Source organism: Schistocerca americana, chromosome 5, assembly GCF_021461395.2.
Source record: "Schistocerca americana isolate TAMUIC-IGC-003095 chromosome 5, iqSchAmer2.1, whole genome shotgun sequence".
In the NCBI taxonomy this organism is placed as follows: domain Eukaryota; kingdom Metazoa; phylum Arthropoda; class Insecta; order Orthoptera; family Acrididae; genus Schistocerca; species Schistocerca americana.
Genome location: NC_060123.1, coordinates 640,420,834 through 640,442,086, shown reverse-complemented (window position 1 = coordinate 640,442,086; position 21,253 = coordinate 640,420,834). Strand labels below are relative to the sequence as shown.

Below are 21,253 nucleotides of genomic sequence, written 5' to 3'. Positions count from 1 at the left end.
TATTAATTATTTATGATATTATCGATCACCTCTCCCCTGTATAAGAATAAGCCTGATAATATTATTCTCAATTGAAATAGCGTTATACGTGGCAGAGGAGCGACCGCTTCGGCACCCCTCCGCTTCTTGCTAGCAGGCGCAGGAGCAGCAGTGTAGCCTGCCTGCAGGCGCCTAGGACTTTTGTCACAGAATCTGTCTGCACGGGTATATTTTTAAGGTGCTCAGCAAGGTGAGCAGGAGGTATCGAGGGTGCTGCCTAACTGAGTGGTCTTATAGGCTCCCTTAGTAGTTTTATTCACACATGTGTCAATCTCACACCCCTCTGTGGTCACAGCACAGAATGGTCTAAACAGAAGGGCTGAAAAAGCATAAGCATCCTTTGTTGCTTTGCATTGTGTTGAGATTTCGTTGAATTTATTTGAACGGTCTCTAGTGGTTCCACACTGTACACAAGAGGAAAATTTGTGGTCGCACTGCACTCCACGTGGGTGTGATCACATTCAGTAGGGTTGCTGGCTCACGACGTCCTTAGAAAAGTGCTGAAGCGTCTGGAAGTTGTCAGCAGCGCCGAAAGCTGTCAAGAACGTCATCCTGTTGCTGTGGGAATCAACATAGGTGCACTTTATGCTGCCCTGTAAGGGTTTTTCGTGTCGATTCTGAGTGGCTATATGTCTGAAATTTTTTCCTCGGCCACCCAATAAGAAATCGGGCGATTTCAACGCTAGGCGTCGTACTTCTGACCTCCACTGTAGAGGCGTCAAAAGAAACGGTAAAAGAGGTGTGATGACTTTCCCACCGTCTGAAAAAACATCGTGGTGGCGCTGGTCGCAATTGTGGTGGGATTTGGTGCCAATGTGGCATCATTAACCCACTTTACAGCTCACATGCATTTTTGAGGTGTGGTCTTTTTTTTGGGTTGTGTCGATACCTCACTGTTTGAAGCGACGCCGAGCTCTAGGCACTTCTGCACCACTACAGATGAAGTTCGCAGGCACTTTGAGATACATTTTAAACTCATGTACCACAAAGGCGGACGGTTGCGGGCTTTCAAAAAAGTGATCCTTTCACTGAGTTGCACAATGTATTTTTATTACAATTTTCAAACATCCATTTTACCTACGATTTTACTGTATCCATGACGTTTGTACAGCAGGTGCTGGACTAGGCTCTTTGACCGAAATTGTACATACGTTTAAGAATAATTTAAACAGCAGCTTACGGTGTTACATGATGTCACTTCTACAGTTTATCGAATCTGTGGAAGCCAATCGAAAAGAAACATTAAAATGTTTTAGAAACACCGCTACTAGTCACTTTCTGGTTTTTACTACCTCTATAGCTGATGATGAGGTTTAACATGTTCCTAATAAAATAATTTAAGTACTTAACAAATTTTGTGACTGGTAGACGTATTTGTAAAACCTTTTCATGTTTTTGAAACAATCACAGTCGATTAACATTGAATATGGCTACAGATTGTTAAGAAGGAATATAGTGCATGTATGACTTGGTCTGACGAGGTTCTGGAACATACCTGCTGGTCGAAGAGCACGCCGGCCTCCTCGAGGGCTGTCGCCAGCGCCATGGAGTTCTGGTAGAGGACTGTGTCGTCCGCGGTGCCGTGCATCAACAGGAACTTCTTTCCCGCGAAGCGCTCTGCTAGTCGTGTGACGTCACTGGCGTTGTAGCCCTCCTCGTTGTCCTCGGGCGTGGGAAAGCCCATGTACCTCTCTGACTCTCGTATGTCTGCGAACCGTGTAGATTGTAACCACGTAAAAAAAGCAGGAATATGCACGTGTGTGGACTTTCAAACTTATCTCTGGATGCATGCTCTCAACACCAATTGCAGGCTGAGTTAAAGTCCTGTTCAGTACAGATGCAAATGAAGTAAATGAAATGATCCACTGTCATCAATGAAGGTGAACCTTTGACATTGCCAGCCATTCGTGCTGGAGGAACTTCAGAAAAGTCTACAGATGGAACGTCACCCATGTTGTAAATAATTTCAGCGCACTTTAATGAGATAATATCTTTCAGTAATCAGTGAAATCGAATACGTTCTCACCAAAGAATGTTAACGTTGAAAAATGAAATGACTGCAGTCGTACAATTAATGATATACGACAGCATGTCTTCGACAGCGCTTGTAGATATTGACAACTTGCAAAGAATTCCGCCTCACTACAATAAGATGCACTGGCTTAGTAGGGGCTCATTGTTAAATCAGTTTTTATTTCATCTTTTGAGTAAGACAGATGTGTTTATGGAAATGAGTTATATTTGTGTTTCTGGATTAAAACAGTCTTCATTCCTTACAGACATAACCAGCTATCCGAACGACTTACCGCTTCAGGGTAACGATCTGTTGATAAGGCATTTCGTCGGCCGTACACTAGCATTCAAAATCAAATTGTCGGTCTGGGAAGAATGAACTGCACGAAGGTTTTACACTTCCTTTTCCATAATTACCTTCATCGAAAGTTTCCGTTATTGACAGATTTCGAACGCTATCAACCGATTCTACGTAATCTTAAGGAAGATTACCAGTTATGATTCAACAATGTGACAGCACAGTAGAGTGATTTTGATCTGTGTTCCTCTCTATATTCAGTGAGCGTCGATGACATTCGCTTTGATCTGCACCTTGAAGTAACTGGCCTGTAGTACGACAGGGAGTATAATGACCTCGGTGGCAAGAGAAAGATTTTACATTTCTACAAGAATTTCATTCAGGGTCGATTCCCTCGTTTACGCAAAATGGCTGCAGGTGTAATATCAATGTTACATTACCTCTGCGAAAAACGTTTTCAACGATAAGGAACAACACACGTGTTTGCGAAACTCATTTTCAGTCTGTAACCTAAACTGCAGGCTAAATATACAGTGCACCGAACGCTCTTGCGAAATGGAAAACGGGTGGGGAGATGCAAAGTGCAAGAGCTGATTAAATATTGTTACGTGTGTAATGCCTGATTAAGAAATATGAGAAACACATACCCACTTAACAATGAAATGCATTTTCCGTTTGTTTAATTTATAGCAGTGAAACCTCATTTACAGTGACGCACTTTTCTGGCTGCAAAATTAGTTAGCTTGAGAAACACGCAGTGTCTGTCTTGAGTCTCCAGACGGCTCCCCCCTACCTTCCCCAAGCTATGACGTGGAGCAGAGGGAGTACAGAACAGTCCGTGCGGAATACCGTGGCCAGTAGATGAACAGACGGCAGGCAAGCATGGGGAAAGCAGTAGTGGTGGGGGTTGCGGGCAGAAGCTATAGGGGAAATGTCGAGCGCTGGAGGGAAAGTGCCGTTCTGAACTGAAACTTACACTCTCAATTTTTGGGGGGCTTCACCAGTTATGTTGTTCCAAAACCCATAGCATTTCTCGTTTCACCTCTATCGATGGCCCTTACACATTGCATTCTGTCATTGAAAAAGTCTACAGTTACTGAAATAACACGGCAGATAATGAAGTATTGCATAACAACCATATGGAAAAATACTGTCGTTTTCATGTGCTGTCATTTGCCAAAATTCCATTTCGATATCTAAACCAGTTTAGGATTGTTGTGGTATTTCACTCTGGCTTTATCGTTGGCGCGGTGCGATCGCAAATGAGTGTGCTACTTCACACCAGTTTTCTCGAGATTGATGACTGATAGAGACCTCCACCCAAGTCTACAGAAAAATTCAATACGTTCGCTAAATTTCATACAAATCAACATATTATGTAATATGCACCAACTGCAAAATCATAGTGATGTCTACTTTTCACTGCAAACTTTTTCGAATTTCGCGCAGCGTCTTACTTCCACGTAAATATCACAGTAACTACATCCATTAACCAAATGATGGACACATCATGAACGCTACATTTAAAGCTATAAGTGACACAAAACTGAAAACTTTTTTTACCGAGTAGTTTCGTCTAAATCGTTTGAGAAAGATCGCAGGGCGTGCGACTCGCTTCTGTCATCGCCGAGCGGCCAATAGGTGGCAACACTGTCGGCCTCGCCTTGCGAACAAACGAATGAACTCGGTCAGCGCATTGGCCAACGTATCCTGTGCGGACACCAGTCGCTGCTCGCAAACCTGGGCCGTAGAGTATACATATCTATAGAGTGAGCATTTGGATACACAGAACGAGAATTCTGTCCACAACATCTGCTGCAGATCAAGTAATGTGATTTTGGAATGGCAAATGTTAGCTTTTATAAAACTTTGCGTATTTTTAGTGTCATTGCCTCGTGTCATTACTTCGCTGCTGCAGCTAGCTCACCTTCAGGATTACCGTGTTTTATAGACATCTTAACAGTTTTATACCAGAAACTGAAGCTGACCTAAACGTGTGAAGAGCAATAGTATTCTGCTCTTTCGCCACAGTATCATAGCTCAGATTCCACTTTATTTACGTTTTTTTCTGCAATGTTATAAGAAGTGACAGCCAACAGTATTTTTTTACGTTTTCTATCGCATTTATTAATATTGTCGAATCACTGCTCTAATTAATTGCGTTACAATGACACTGTAGACGACGCCGAAGTGTGACTAAAAAACAACACATTTGGAACTATGAAATTGGTACGGTAAATACGGCAAGCGATTTGCTCCACCTGCTTGTCCATTATTATTTTCAATTTTTCTTTATTTAAGCTCCTACTTTATATAGACAAGTAAAACATCTACAACATTTTTTTCCCCATCTCATCAGTAAAGTAAAACCATACACTACGCACAAAAAATAAAAAATACAAGATAAGTGCTCGAGTTTTGGAACAATAAAAGAAGTGATAACCAACAATATTTTCTTTTTCCAGTTTTTCTATTGCACTGATTTTACTATCGAATTTGTTCTAATTAAGTGCGTTGCAATGACTGTAGAAACTATCTCGTTTAAAAATACATAGATTACAGAACGGTTTGACAATCGGCACAAGTCGGAGGAAATTGATCAGAATGTCATGTATAAATTTCATCTGCTTGTGAACATAGCATCATTGTATATACACAGACTGGCAGTTTACCCAAACACATTTGCAGTTTCATCTAGCACTTGTCTTGTAAACACGTGACATAAAATCACAGAAATTACCTCTACTATACAAGACATCATTATACCGTGCCTCCATAGTTTTCAACATTTAAAGTGCTTCATATCAATATGACGTTTACGATTAAATGTTTATTGTACATACCTATGAAAAAGAACTGCTCCTCCTTTCACATCTCTTTACATCCGTAGTAACGACAATACCGCACCATAACTATTACTAAAACTCAAACGTGCAAAAACGTATATAAAACAAGGGGAATACACGTAATATTCAACTTACACTGTTACCCCAAATTGTAGAGAAGCAGTGTCATCCCAAAATCACGTGACTAGCCCGGTTAGATGTTGAGAACATGCGCAGAGACTATGCAGGGTTCGCCGCCTGATGCAGGCAAAACATACCACCTTATTGGCTTCCTCCATTAAAATCATCACTTCGGACATGGAGGAGAGATCAAAACCGACACAAATTCAACACGGGAACAATGTTCTTCATCGCAAAGATGCCTCAGCCCATAAAAACAAGATTTCAAAACTCGTTCACTACAGAGATAATGTGACGTTGCAGCCGACCAAGGTTGCCCGTCACAGATTCAGATGTCGAACAGCAAGCATGTGTCTTGACGAGGGCTTCTGTCGGGCTGGAAATACGCAGCGTACGACAGGGGTCAGAAGAATTTTCTTCGCGAATCCATATTGGTCAGTCCATCATATGTACGCTCTGTGATTGCGACTTAACTTCTGACGTCATCAGTCCCCTAGAACTTAGAACTACTTAAACCTAACTAGAACCGCTCGGCCACTCCGGCCGGCGCTCTGTGATTCTCCTGCCGCCTTCCAATCACAGAAGCCAAGTTACTGAATGTTTACTCTCCACGTCTCCTGTGTGTCGAAAGTGGTGTGTGTATAGCTACCAACAATGCTGCCTTCAACCGGTGAAGGCAATGAATTTTACTGAGACTGTTACGGCTTCTTGGTTTTTCCGGTCACATCCACTTTCCTGGCTTTTATACTGTATCTTCACGGGATCGGCGTGATAATTTTCGGATTTTGCAGCGGTAGTGGTACCGAGTGACCGAATGCCCTTCCTGTCACTCACCCCGTCCAGCCAGTTCCCCATCTGTGTGTTCCAAAGTCGACGTCTAGACTTAACGTCGAAGTGTACCAAAGTTTTCTAAGTATTTCCTAATCCCTTAACTGAGTTTGGACTTGGTATTCACCCATTAGAATGTCGGAAAACCGTCTAAAAACCGCACCCATGCTGGCTTTCACAAGGACTCTCGTCCTTAATTCGCTGGCCGGATTCGATCCGGACCTGGCGGGCCTCCGCCAAACCCGGAAGCGGCGTGCTGACACGAGCGGTTATCCGGGAGGGTTTTATTGCGGTCGCGTCGATGTATAAAGTTCTCTCGGTTTTCTGGGCGCGTTATATGTACGATATGCCTCAAGGAGAGGCAAGGCCGTTAAAGGTTGTGTAAATTGTATTATCGGTGGCTAAAAGTAGTGATACGATGATCATTAGCTCGGCAAGAAATCCTAAAAATGTTGCAGACTTATAACAACTATCGGCTTCAGATTAATCATGAACCTTGGCGAGGTGGGGTGACTTGCCTGCCTCAGCGATACAGACAGCCGCACAATAGGTGCAATCACAATGGAGTGGAATCTGTGGAGACGCCAGACAGACCTCACACAAACGTATAGTTTCTGAAGTGGGGCAGCAACTTCTTTATTACTTGAAGTAACCACATTTGGATGATTGTTCGATCTGGCTTTGTAATACTAGCCAACATGGCCTTTATAGACTGCTGGCCATCCAAAATGTAACACCAAGAAGGGCCGGAACACCGCAACCAGACTGATTTGGTAGATAACATGTTGTACAAAGAACACATGATTGAAATGAGAAAGATGATGAAGTCAGTATTGAGAGTTGCCACTGCTGCTGGGTATGACTGCTGCTACACGCCTCGGCATTGAATCAAAGAGACTCTGCGTGTGTTGTTGGCGTACAGCACTTCATGCTGCTTTACATGTTGCCAAAGTTGATCTGGTGTAGCAGCGGGTGGTGTACCCTGGAGCGACTGCGTTCTGCAGTCATCGACCAGACGGTTTCGATGGGCGAGAGATCGGGAGGACAGGGAGGCACAGACAGTCCGATGGGCCACGAGGAAATCTAGAACACTGCGTGCTATATGTGGTCGCGCGTTATCCTCCTACAATGTGGCCGTCGACAAGCTCCGAAGGTATGAGAGAACAATAGGCTCCAACATTTCAGAGATGTAACGCTGTTTGGTTAGTGTACCGGCGATGCCTACTGGTAGGGGAGGGGCGTTGCGCGGGAGTAGAATCAAATACCACCCCAAACCATAACAACGGGTGCAGGGCCAGTATGGAGATGCATAAAGCAACCGTTCAACAGTCTCTCACCGGTGTCTCCAGCCTCTAATCCGACCATCGTGTTGATGCAGCTAGATTCAGGATTCGTCGGTAAAAACAATGTCGTTCCATTCGGTTGTCCAAATGAACGCTGGTGTGCAAATCTTAAGGACGAAGGCAGCTTTTGCATCATGTCTTCCTGCCAAGTAACATGGCTCGATTAAACTTGGACCATACAAAGAAAGTTCAAATGGTTCAAATGGCTCTGAGCACTATGGGACTCAACTGCTGTGGTCATTAGTCCCCTAGAACTTAGAACTACTTAAACCTAACTAACCTAAGGACATCGCACACATCCATGCCCGAGGCAGGATTCGAACCTGCGACCGTAGCAGTCGCATGGTTCCGGACTGCGCGCCTAGAACACAAAGAAAGTACTGCCACAGTGTAGTACAGAAGGTAATTGAAACAATTAAGCAAAGGGATGAACAGAAATGACAATCTGAATACTGAAGTCAGTGTGAATAATGATGATACCCAGGACATGGCAAATGTCAGCACATTGTTATTAATAGGAAGAATGGTCAGATTTGTTACTGGTAGGTTTGATCATCACGCGAGTGTTACGGAAATGGTTCAGGAACTCGGGTGGGAGTCTCTAGAGGAAAGGACGCGTTCTTTTCGTGAATCGCTACTGAGGAAATTTAGAGAACCAGCATTTGAGGCTGACTGCAGTACAATTTTAGTGCCGCCAACTTATATTTCGCGGAAAGACCACAAAGATAAGATAAGAGAGATTAGGGCTCGTACAGAGGCATAGAGGCAGTCATTTTTCCCTCGTTCTGTTTGGGAGTGGAACAGGGAGAGAAGATGCTAGTTGTGGTACGAGGTACCCTCCGCCACGCACCGTATGGTGGATTGCGGAGTATGTATGTAGATTTAGATGAACGGCAGTGCACGCTCTGCAGCGTGCTCCCATGCTGGCCACAATGTTGGCGAGGAGTTCTTTTGGTGGGGCGTTCCGTTATCCACCAGCGTGGCTGACAACTGCCTTCCCGCGTCGTAACATCAGAACCACCAAAGCGATCATGTCCTACAATCTCCCTGGGTACATCACAAATTGCCACCTGTCGTTTTATTCATTCGATATTGTACTATCTCATGCTTCGTCTTATTAGGATAATGAGAGATTCTGCAGGAATTCGGATATGTGCACCAATGTATTCAACAATGAGTATTTACAGTCTTACAAGGTCACCTTGTAGACAGGGGCTTTTCAGTTTATTCGATTTTCTTCGCGTTTATAGAATTTCCTTTGTAGACCAGAAGATTTCAGAACGCATTTAAAGACACTATATTCCCATTATTTTATTATAATTGCCAGTAGCTGTAGTGTGTAAGTTTTATGATTTCAAAGGTCACAGTTAGAGTTTAAGTAGTAACAACATTTTTACGTTGATCTATATTCTATCTTTATTACCAAACCAAAATGTTAATTAAAAAAATTAAATAAAATTTTTTATATAAAAATAACATTGTTTATTTTTAATTAGTAACCACAAGAACGCACTCGGAAAGTTGCCGAAGTCCCGCCTTCTATCGAGCTCCACGAAGATTACGATCTACAGGACAATAGTTCAACCTGTCATCTTAACGGAGCAGAGACCTGGACTATGACGCAAAAGACAGACAGGAAATTCCTGCCATTTGAAAATAACGTTCTGAGACAGACTTTTGGATCAGTGAAGGATGGAGACAACTTGAGAAAAAAGGAGAAATCGCGAGTTATAAGAGTTGTACAAATCGCTGGACACTGTGGCTGTGATTTCAAACGGTTCAAATGGCTCTGAGCACTATGGGACTTAAAACCTGACGTCATCAGTCCCCTAGACTTAGAACTACTTAAACCTAACTAACCTAAGGACATCACACACATCCATGCCCGAGGCAGGATTCGAACTTGCGACCGTAGCGGCAGCGCGGTTTCGGACTGAAACGCCTACAACCGCTCGGCCACAAAAGCCGGCGGCTGTGATTTGAGGGAGTATGGGCACGTAATGCGTCGAGAAGGCCCAGATCACCAGGCAGCTGGCGGAAGAAGAAATCAGAGGCAACATGCCGAGGGGAACATCACGGGTGAGACGAACTGACTGGGCCAGAGAGGAGATGATTACGATAGTGAAAGTGGGAAAAAATACAAGGACCGAGGAAAATGCAGGAGGCTAACCGGCGACGCTAAAGACCGACTGCGGTTTGTGTGGTCAGCCTAGTAAGTAACTAATCACAAGAAAACAATTTAGAATTTGCTACAGGCATGCGGAATGTTTCATTGTTAAATGAAAAAAAGAGATATACCTCATTAATATTGTTCAGTCTCTATATGTAACAAAAGTATTTTAATTTCTGTTTGATGATTCACTGTCTTGTACCAAATTGTAGTTTATTTTGAGTACTTGTGTTTCATGCAACTGGTAATTAAATGGTTCAAATGGCTCTGAACACTATGGGACTTAACATCTGAGGTCATCAGTCCCCTAGAACTCAGAACTACTTAAACCTAACTAACCTAAGGACATCACACACATCCATGCCCGAGGCAGAATTGTAACCTGCGACCGTAGCGGTCGCGCAGTTCCAGACTTAAGTGCCTAGAACCGCTCGGCTCTACCGGCCGGCTGGTAATTAAAAATGAAATCATATCATATTTATTAAAGACTCCGATCCGATTTTTGTTAATTACTTTTTCATTTCAAAATAAATATAGAATTTAAATGAGAGTAGGGAAAAACTATTGCTGCTAGCAAGATTCGAATCGGGGACCTCGTGTTTAAATTACTAATATTGCTACACGGCACTGAGTCAGTTACCAGATACTTTCTTTAAACTGTTGCACTGTTTTGTGCTTAAATGTTCTCAGGAATCTTCCAATCTTCGATTTTTATCGATTTCCTTCGAGACTTGCGTCGTACTGCTGTAGGAATTTTATGTCCGGGCATGAGAGTTGCGTCCCATTGCTTTAGGCGCTAGAGACGGAGAATCATACTCAAAAACCTGATTGCAAAACTAAATGGTGATGTCATGGGCGGTCGGTGTTTTCCTTCCACCCCGTAATAATTCTTAATTCTGGGGAGCGAAGGAAGGAGAATGTAGCAGGGTGGAGGGCTGCATTCTCTTCACTGCTTCACTACCCATTTACCTCATTTTCTCACGAAAATCTTGCCCCAAGTGGCGTCGTTCCATCAATAGTAAGGCAGATTATTACTATAGAAGAGACGTTCACAGGCTCCGGCACTCTTCTACTTCCGAAAAAGAAGACAGAAATTATCTTCGAATCCTCAAGTTCGAATATCGAGAGAGGTTTATCCGAGAGACTTCTACGTTCTTTTTCATGGCGGATTCCACCGAACGACTATGTTATCGACACCTACGAACGAATCTGTACAAGAAGTTAAACAAAGCAGATACGTCAACATTAAACTGTGCAACCTCCCATGTTTACCAGAGGTAACGAGAACAGCTGTTAGCATGAGTGAAATAAAAGTAGATATCTTAGGTGTTGCGAAACAACTCAAGTCACTTAAGAAACGCAAGTCTTCCGGTCCAGATGGTATACCAATCAGGTTCCTTTCAGAGTAGGCAGACACAATAGCGCCTTTCTTTGCAATCATATACGACCGCTCACTTGACGAAAGTTCTGTTCCTAAAGACTGGAAAGTAGCACAGTTCATACCAATATTCAAGAAAGGAAATAAGAACCCATTGAATTACAGACCCATATCACTGACCTCAATTCGCAGTAGGATTTTGGAGCATATACTGTACTCGAACATTATGAATCACCTTGAAGAAAATGACTTATTGATACATAACCTACACGCATTCAGAAAATATCGTTCTTGTGCAACACAGCTAGCTCATTATTCCCATGAAGTAATGAGTGCTGACGACAAGCGATCTCAGATAGATTCCATATTCCTCGATTTCCAGAAGGCTTTTGATACCGTTCCTCACAAGCGACTGTTAATCAAATTGCGTGCATATGGAGTATCGTCTCAGTTGTGTGACTGGATTCGTGATTTCCTGTCAGAGAGGTCACAATTCGTAGTGATAGACGGTAAATCATCGAGTAGAACGGAAGTAATATCTGGCGTTCCGCAAGGTAGTGTCATAGGCCCTCTGCTGTTCCTGATTTACATAAATGATCTAGGTGATAATCTGAGCAGCCCCCTTAGATTGTTTGCAGGTGATGCTGTAATTTACCGTCTAGTAAAATCGTAAGACGATCAATTCCAATTACAAAATGATCTAGAGAGAATTACGGTATGGTGCGACAAGTGGCAATATGCGCTAAACAAAGAAAAGTGTGAGGTCATCCACATGGGTACTAAAAGAAATCCGATAAATATTGGGTATACAATAAATCGCACAAATCTAAGGGCTGTCAATTCGACTAAATACCTAGGAACTACAATTACGAGCTACTTAAACTGGAAAGACCACATAGATAATATTGTGGGGAAGGCGAAACAAAGACTGCGCTTTGTTGGCAGAACACTTAGAAGACGCGAAAAATCCACTAAAGAGATAGCCTACATTACACTTGTCCGTCCTCTGCTGGAATATTGTTGCGCGGCGTGGGAGCCTTAGCAGGTAGGATTGACGGAGGACATCGAAAAAGTCCAAAGAAGGGCAACCCGTGTCGTGTTATCGCGCAATAGGGGTGAGAGTGTCACTGATATGATATGCGAGTTGGGGTGGCAGTCACTGAAACAAAGGCGGTTTTCTTTGCGGCGAGATCTATTTACCAAATTTCAATCATCAACTTTCCCTTCTGAATGCGAAAATATTTTGTTGACACCCACCTACGCAGGGAGAAATGATCATCATAATAAAGTAAGAGAAACGGAAATATTCAGATGTTCCTTTTTCCCACGCACCAGTCGAGAGTGAGAGAAGTAGTATGAAAATGGTTCGATGAACCCTCTGTCAGGCACTTAAGTGTGAATTGCAGAGTAACCATGCAGATGTAGATGTAGATGTAGGTAACAAACAGGTGCGAAATACACAGTATAAGACAGCAGCATTAGGCATATCTTTTCATGAATTCCCACTTTGCTACTTGGTGATCCGGTGGCGTGGCTGTACTCACCGGCGTATATCCAGCTGGTTACGGGAGCCACGGAGACGCCGCACTTGAAGACGTCGTCCTCATCCCTGGCCAGCGCCATGGCCGCCGCGTAGCCACCGTAGCCCTTGCCCCAGATGGCGACACGTGAGCTGTCGATGAAGGGGTACTTCTCAGTCAGCCATCTGTGGGACAAAGCAGAACGCCAATTGGCGACGTCACCGTCCAGTTTCTATCATGTTGACTGTATCTCCTCCCAGCTGCAAAGCCTATTGACGTGACGGTCCACTTTCTGCCATGTAGAACCTATCTCCCTCAGCTGCAAAGCTTACTCACTATGATGACGGAAGAAACTACTTGGTGTCTACTTCAGAGATCATTAAAGACGATGCATTATGAAATCAGATTGTTATGACCGCTTCCTGCTTGGTGTCTCTGAAAAGCAAACGCCATAAAAAAGTATATTCGATATAATTTACTGCTATTGGCTGCCCCAGATTCCTGAAAACATGCTTCACTGTTGTACATAATCGCCGTGCTTTTCTAAGCTTCGTCAACCCCTCTGCACAGAGGTTCGCCACCTAGGAACTGAACCAGTTGGCAACAGTAGTCTTCAGCTTCCCGTCATTTGCAAACCATTGTCTCCCAAGGCACCATCCCATTGTTGCAAGTTAAGGGAAAGGTTACAGTTGCGATATCGCGGCTGTACGGTCAGGGAATCTCTGCAGAAATGCGGACACGGACATACGTAGACAGCAAGTTTTGCCTGAGATTTGTGGAAACCGCATTTTCAGGTACGATCGGTGTTCAGTTAGTAATACAACACATTTTTTTCTGTGAAAGTAGGTTGGTTTTTTTTTCAGAACTCCAATACGCCATATCATTCCCCACTCCTTTGGCTACAAATCCTATTTTTCTACATAACCTCCGTTCAAGGCGATGGCGTTATGTCACATTACTGGGAGGGCCCGTATTCCCACATGGCACCACTCCACTGGTGCATCAGTAACCTCACCATCATCGACCTACTGCTTCCCGCAGAGTGCATCCTTCATTCGTCAAACAGATGGAAATTCGAACTCTAGGACGGACGGGGAAGAACAGTCCAATGAAGTTTTTGTGAGCTCCTCTCGGATGCTAAGACTTGTGTGAGGCCCTGGGTCGTCTGGAGAAGAAGCAGTACGTTCGTGTTTTTCTGGCGACGAACACGCTGAAGTCGCTTCTTCAATTTCCTGAGCGTAGCACAATTGTATGCGGCCGGTCAGCATGCGGGAGATCGGACAGGTTGGCGGGACCTTGTTGCGATGATGACAGACACCTCGCCCAAGGACTTACTGCGCTTTTCTTCACTGCTGGAACCCCATAGACAAACGCCTGTGAGTATGCTTCGAACGCACCTCTGTTGCGGACGCCATTTTCAAGGCTATGTGTAGCGCCGCCATCTATCGGGACTTCATGAAACTACACGGGCTGAAGCGGGAATATTCCACGATGTGCCACAACAAATTCCTCATTTTTCCAACCCAAAATTGTCCGAGAAAGGAAAAGTATTCCATTACTTATTGAACGCCCTCGTAGTTTGGCGACTTGCAAGGCACTGTGTCCGCATCTTTCCAGACACGGCCAGTATATAAATGGGCATCACCAGTATTTCAACATATCCTACTGAAGCCAGCATCACACACACCACCCCCGATGATGTCAAGCCTCTCCTTGGGCGTATCGCCATCGACATCCTTGACCCCAGAGGTACTGATCACATCCCCGTCCTTCCCACCATAACGTCTGCTCACCACCCCCCTCCGGCTCCCCGCCCTGCTCCCCCTCCAAAGGTCCTCCATGGTTACCGCCGTGCCAACTGGGATACCTAACGGGAATCCATCGTCACCCAGGTCGAAAGCCACCCTCTTACCTATCACTGTTCTGATGACATCATCCACGCATCGTCCTTCCTTCAGGAGATAATTACTGATGCCATGGAGGCCCATGTTCCTACTGAAACCGTCCACGCCCATCATCCCACTCTCCCTCCGTGGGCTGTCCTCCTCCTCCGCGAATCCCGCCGTCTCTATCGCTCTTCCTGTGCACTCGTGACAGGTATACACTCCAACGCCACCGGCAAATACAGCAACACGTACAGAACCTTATTACAGCAAAGAAACGCCGGGACTGGCGCCAGACCTGCAGACGACTCAACGCCACCCTCCCTGTCAACTCCTCCAAGAACAGGTCTGTCTTCCATCGCCTTACTGGTTCCCATTCTGCTCCCTACTACCCCCTTCCCCTGAACGACCGCCCCTTTCCTGACAATCTCAGTAAGGCCAACCACTTCATATCCCACCTTTCCGAGGTTTTCTCCATACCACATGATCCCCACTTTGATTATTCTCTTTCCCCACTGTCATGGAACATGCCGATACTTCGGTCGCTCCACTTGCTCCTAGTCTCAAGTACTTGCGGCAGTTGCCCGTTCTGACATCAACACTCCAATCACAGCACAAGACATTAAACTTATCCTCCGGTCCAAATGCAACATCGCCCCTGGTTGTCACTGTGTCACATACTGACACCTTAGGGAAAGCCCCTTTTCCTTCCTGACTGTCCTTGCTGTGGCGAAATAAACAAAAAACATTTTATATTTTAAATTCCACGTCATTGTTGATTTAATCAGAGTTCTCACCTTAGACGTAGAATTAGTCCTTCTGCCACAATATTAATTCATTAGTCGCCATCGATGTTCTTCTCTTTGTTGACCGTGTGTACCATCATGAGTCGGCATCGGTTCACTTCACGAAGACGGTGGAAACCAAGGAATACTATGCTACGTCGCTATAAATAATTTTCGTAACACTTCGATACTTTTCACTATTTTTTATTCACAACACAATAAGACTTGCTGTGCTCGTCGCACAAACCATAATTACCAACCACATGGCTGCCTTTCCGCACAGTCCAAAAATCACGTCCATCCTCCACAAGGCAACAATCGAAAGTGTCCCTTAGCTCCTTGGAGTATCAAACAAAAGAGAATCCAATGTGAACTTTACAAAGATTATAATATACATGCCTCTCAATTTATCTTTGGCGCAGCTTTTAAGATATCGTATGTCTCTGCATAGGAATGTGTCATTACAACTGCCCCCCTACTGTATACTGTCACTAGAAAATTTTATTTGATTGACAGGATACAGTAGTCGACCTTGCAATTGATAGGTTTGGGGGTCTTTTATTCACAAACTTCATTTTTATTGTCACATTTTCATGGCACTGTGAATTCTTTGGTATTTCTGAGTGTGTGTCAGTTTTTTGGTATACTTATGCTAATATTTACAAACCTTAATCCTAATATACAAAGTTCTGGTTAATACTGAGAAAATGACATCATGTAGTAAAGTTTGTACAATAAAATATACACTGAATACAACGTTACATACAAATGTTTCCTTCCTCATCAGAGGTGAAAATTAAGTCCTTGTATTGCTTTCTGTATTTATTCTGGGGCGACGAGCTTTGTTCGCTAGCCCGTGTTGAATATGGGCGGGTGATACGCGCGCCTGATTGTTTGGTCGTCCGTTAGCTGGCGACGTTGGTTGAATGGGCGCGCCAGTGCACTGAATATACACCGACGTGCGGGTACCGTCAAGACTTCCGAACCTCAGTATGCGTGTGCTTTTTGTAGTTCCTTCCAGTACTTAGACTGGATACGACGAGGTACACTGGAATATGTGCCCCGCAGAACACACCACACTATGTGCGAGGCGGAGGACGATCCCGTCGATGCAACTCCAGGTAAGAAGCGTACCATGTCAAACTTGTTTGGCATTGTCCTTTCCTATTGTGACGCCATGGGTCGTTTGACGATACCAGCTTCAATTTTCGATGTCACTTGTTTAGGCTCGCTGACACTTGCAACGTAGCACTACTTTGCACAATTTTAATTTCTACACACACCACTTTAACCGCGAGTATTGCGATCGAAACTTCCTTTTCACTACACTTTTTTTTCTTCGCATTAACCCCTTTTACCTATTGTACTGAGATTCATTCCCCTCAATACTTCTGGTCAATGTACATAATTTGTAAGTCACGGGACTTGGCATGAAATACAAAATACATCACATACAATGGAATAACATATAATACATACAATACATTGTTTACATTAACTGCAGGAAATAACTATCGACTAAAATTGAAAAAATTTTTGAGCACTCATAGTGGCTTCTTCGTCTTGGATTTTACTGACACACACACACACTCGCCTTTTTCCATTAATCTGTTAGAAGGAACAAGTCCTTTGTTTTCCTTCTTGAACTCGAGTATAAGTTAAGGTTTACCTCCGTTACGTATTCTTCATACGCAACGACATGCATCAGCATGCAGAGAATACACCTGTAGCCGCTCCACTGAAGCTTGGAAAGGGAATTTTCTACCTTCTACTTAGGGTAGTGGCAACGACTACGTGTATGCTACGGTTTTTTGCGTATAAAATCTGAAAATGCACGAAATAATCATTTATATGCAGCATAACCCTAATATGTACAGTGTTTTGTGCTTAAGCACGTTCTGGTGTGCTTATAAATCGTTAACCCTAATAAAACTTCCTACCTTAACATAGACATATAAACATAAAATTTTGAAGTTCAGGGTGTAGCTACTATTAATATGTACAGTGTTTCATAATAGCGGCACGCCCTTGTGTGCGTGTATCATTTTCAATTAAAGTGCGCTTATAGGCGTCTTGTGTTATCTTGGGGAAAAAATAGACATTTTAATGCATCGGTTGTCATGAAAATCTATGTACACTTATAATCACACTTTCATAGCTTCAGTGCAGCATGAAAGTCTGTATGACTTTTTTTTTTCATAGTTTATTTTATAGACGATTCCTTTGCTTACAGGTCGTCGATCACACTACTTACCTGTTTCTCGTATAGCGGTGATATCATTTTCATTCCTTGTGACTGTAAATTGTTATATGTGTGAAAGATATAATTTTGACATGATTTTTCCTTTCATGTTTCAAGTGGGTAAAGTAATTCATACCTTCCTTTTGCATAAATGAGTGAAGCATCGCTAATATTGCACTTTGTGTCAGGTTTTTCACCTTTTCTCGTACACTCGTAGAGTCTTACAGTTTTAATTAAGTTGTTTCCTGACGTTAGGTATACCTCTTTATACGAGGTTCTCTTAGAGTTTAATTTTCCTTATACACTTCTACGTTGTTTAAGTTCCGTACATGTACAGGGCTTCTTTCGCCTTTCACACATTCATACATACGTTTATACACAAAAAAATATCTACCACTATAATATATACTTTGCTGGTGGGGCCCTTTTTCGGTACCCTGCACCATTCCTTCAATATTCCAAAATAATTCAGGGTGTGCTGAGCATCGTCCCTTATACTAATAATACTTACAACTAAATATTTCTTCTTACATACATAACTGCCTTACAGTCCATTAATGCGCAACATTCCCTATTTTCCTCCTTTACACTTTAGCTTTCGTACATGTACCCTCGTGTATAGCTTATATATTCTACAAAGTTGTTTGCTGAGTGCTTCAGGTGTTTCCTAACGTTAATGTGTGTCTCTCTCTCTATAAACTCTAGGTATTTGTTTTGAGAGCGATTCAGTTCATTACTCACGCTGCATAGATCTGTTTATTATTACCCTATTTTAAAGCTTGTGTCACTCTTTTCCTTAGTCACAAAAATTCCCGCGTTTACCTTGTTGTTCATTCTGAAAATCGCTAGCTACTGTGTAATGTAAATGTACGCGTTATCTCTTTGATTTCCTCTTTGCTGCTTTTTCCCTATATGTAATTGTGTGCTGTTCTCGTGTACATAGCCTTTCTTCCGGTTATATATCTGCATTATTTATTTATTTATTTTTTCTATTTTCTTTCTCCTTCCGTACAAGCTAAGATTTTACTCAGTATAATATAATATTACAATACCGTCCATGACCAGTATGTACTTGTATGTTCACTTTTATTACGTAATACCAGCTTATAATTAAATTTTCTAAGTTACTATTTATAAGACTTGTGTACCCTTTCCTTTCTTGTTTTTGAATGACTTTCGTCTCTGTGTCTCATAGTAAGAGTGGTCTCAAAACTAAACTTTCCGCGCATGCGCGCTTACGTACCACGACTGGACTGTAGGTGCGGGGAAAACTCTGCATTGTTGGTGAACATTATTCGTGATAGCCACCATCGTGTAATAGTTACGTGACACCTGGACTCGACCGCGCATGCGCCTTCGCGCTTTGTATACGCTCAGCTGATCGGACATGGAAGGGGGGAAGATTTCTCCCCGGCTCGCTGCCTACAGCGCGGCCAATGACCTCGTCTTGACATGCAGTTATCGCGTGCTCATGAGCTGAGCATTGGATTGCAACTTCGACGCGTGGTTTCTTGCTCGTCTCAAGCGAACAAACTCTGACCGTCGCGCTAATTTGTCTTTGTTCCCCTCTCTTAAATAACTGAGTTAGACTACAAAAGTACTGTGTGGTTTATTTTTTAGTGTTAAGACTCACAGTAACACATGTTTCATTAGGTGTGGTTAACTATGCGTTGTTCAGCTGGCATATGCCCCCAGTTGTTCGCAAGTTTCTTAGGTTAATGACAGCAATTTTACTATGTGATCCAAGGTTGTACAATTTCAATTTTACTAAAATAACATATAACCTTTAATGAAAAAATTCCTTGATGTCCTTGTGGGGGTATAACCCTTTCACCTTGCCCGTTCGTGTGTTACCTAACAGATAACATCCTGGGTGAGGTTTGTCTATTATAATGAAAGGGCCATCATACAACAACTGCCACTTTTTGTTTAATGCCTTAATTTTAGAAGATTTTGGGTGGGTATGTAATAGTACTTCCTGTCCAATGTTAAATTCTGTAACCTTTTTTATCTTTTTGTTGTCATTACAGCCTGCACGAGGTCACTTACCTTGTCCGGTGCTTTCATCTCTTCTTCACATAGATCATCTTCTACGGTCGCATCCTGATCATATCTTAAAAATAATTGTCTAAGATGTAATGTGTGCTTGCTTGTGCCCCCTGTTGTCAAGTCGGTCGGCCGGTGGGGGCTCATTACGACCGATTGTTGTTTACCGGGGGAGACAACGGCGTTGCTTCAGTACTGTCCGTTACCTCTACAAAGTGTACTGAGTGGTTATTCTGTCGCCAATTAGTTTCCGGGCCGCTGCGTGCAACATTTTCTTGCGACCGGCCGTCGCTATTCCTCCTTGGTCTGTCATTCCTATTACTGTAACTATTGTAATTTTCATTTGTGTGCCGCCTTTCATCACGCGGGCCTGACCAATCATTCACGTGATTTCTATCATTTCCATACCGCCGTGGACCGTAATCTGTACTATACCTTCGGTCTTCACGTCTCTGTAGCGCCGAATTCCTCCGATTCCCGTAATTCCAGGTTCCATTATTTGGCCTTGTCGCATACGGATGCCAACTGTGTGGGTTTTGTCCACTGCCATTAAAATTATATCCGTTACCGTTGTTTTGATTGGTTCCGGAATATTCATTCCGATTACTTGTGCTCGGCTCTTCGTATATTAGATCAATTGAGTCAAGCACGGAAAGAAAGTAGTCAAGGTCGTTTTCCGGTATGGTTACCAATTTTTCGCGTAAATTCGCGGGTAGTCCGTTTTTCAGAATTTTGAGAACATCTACGTGCGGTATTGGATTGTTCCAATAGCGCGTCTTATTCAAGTACTTTTCGAAATACTTTCTCAACCCGCCGTTTTTTAGGTTGAACGGTTGTGGGTTGAATACTTCACGGCGCAGTCTTTCTTGGACCCCAGCAGACCAATATTTCTCCAAGAAAGCCCGTTCAAATTGTTCGTAGGTGACGCACTGTTCAGCCATGTCTGTGGCCCACAAAAGTGCGTCGCCTTGTGTGAACCCTACTACATATCTAATCTTCTGTGCCTCAGTCCAGTTTCTTGGTAAGACATTTTTAAATGCTCTTACAAATACGACTGGATGAGTTTTTCTGGATTCTGTGGAGAAAACTGGAAACTGTCTATGTTTCAACAGGCTCTCATCGACTAGAATCGTCGAGATGCAAGGCGACACGCCTACTGCCTGTTGCAGCACCGCGTTTGGCGAATAGCCATTGTTTGCCTGTGCCGGTGCGTGCACATACGCCGGACTGGGCGCGTGATGTTCTGCGTTATTGACATCGTAATCTGGCACGGGCGAATTAGTGTCGCGCTGCCTGTTGCTTGACGTAGGCAAGTCATTTGAAACATTCAGTCTACCAGCAATTTCCTTGCGTATTCTGTCCTCGGCTACTTTGATTTCATTACCTAATTTTTCAAAAAGTTTTGTTTCCCGGTCAGTTATTGATTCATTTACACTACCGTTTTCTAAAGTTTCATTTATTTTGATAATGTCCGCGTTGATACGTCGAGTCTCCTGTTTCAAAAAACCGACTTCTTCGTTAACTTTATTAACTTGGTCAGGTATTTCTTCACATGCGGACTGTACTCTTGCTAAATTTAATTGAATAGCCTGTACGTTTTCATGTATTTCTTTTTGTACGGTTTGTGTTTGATTGTGTGTTTCTACTATTTCTGACAGTTCCTGTTCCTGTTTGGTTGTAAGATCTGACAATTTCTTTTCTAAGTCATTTGCCAATACATTGTATACACTATTGACGGTTTT

The 21,253-nt window shown here is 43.2% G+C and overlaps 1 protein-coding gene across 1 annotated transcript in view; it reads right to left on the bottom strand.

The window, feature by feature from the left end:
• The window catches only part of LOC124616602 (venom dipeptidyl peptidase 4-like), a 318,997-nt gene that overhangs the window by 10,959 nt on the left and 286,785 nt on the right, over positions 1 to 21,253 (bottom strand). Inside the window, exons 11-12 of the mRNA XM_047144923.1 lie at positions 12,580 to 12,740; positions 1,535 to 1,746 (exon numbers count right to left, since the gene is read on the bottom strand). Of these exons, the coding sequence (XP_047000879.1) occupies positions 1,535 to 1,746; positions 12,580 to 12,740 (373 nt within the window). The remainder of the gene's footprint in view (positions 1 to 1,534; positions 1,747 to 12,579; positions 12,741 to 21,253) is intronic.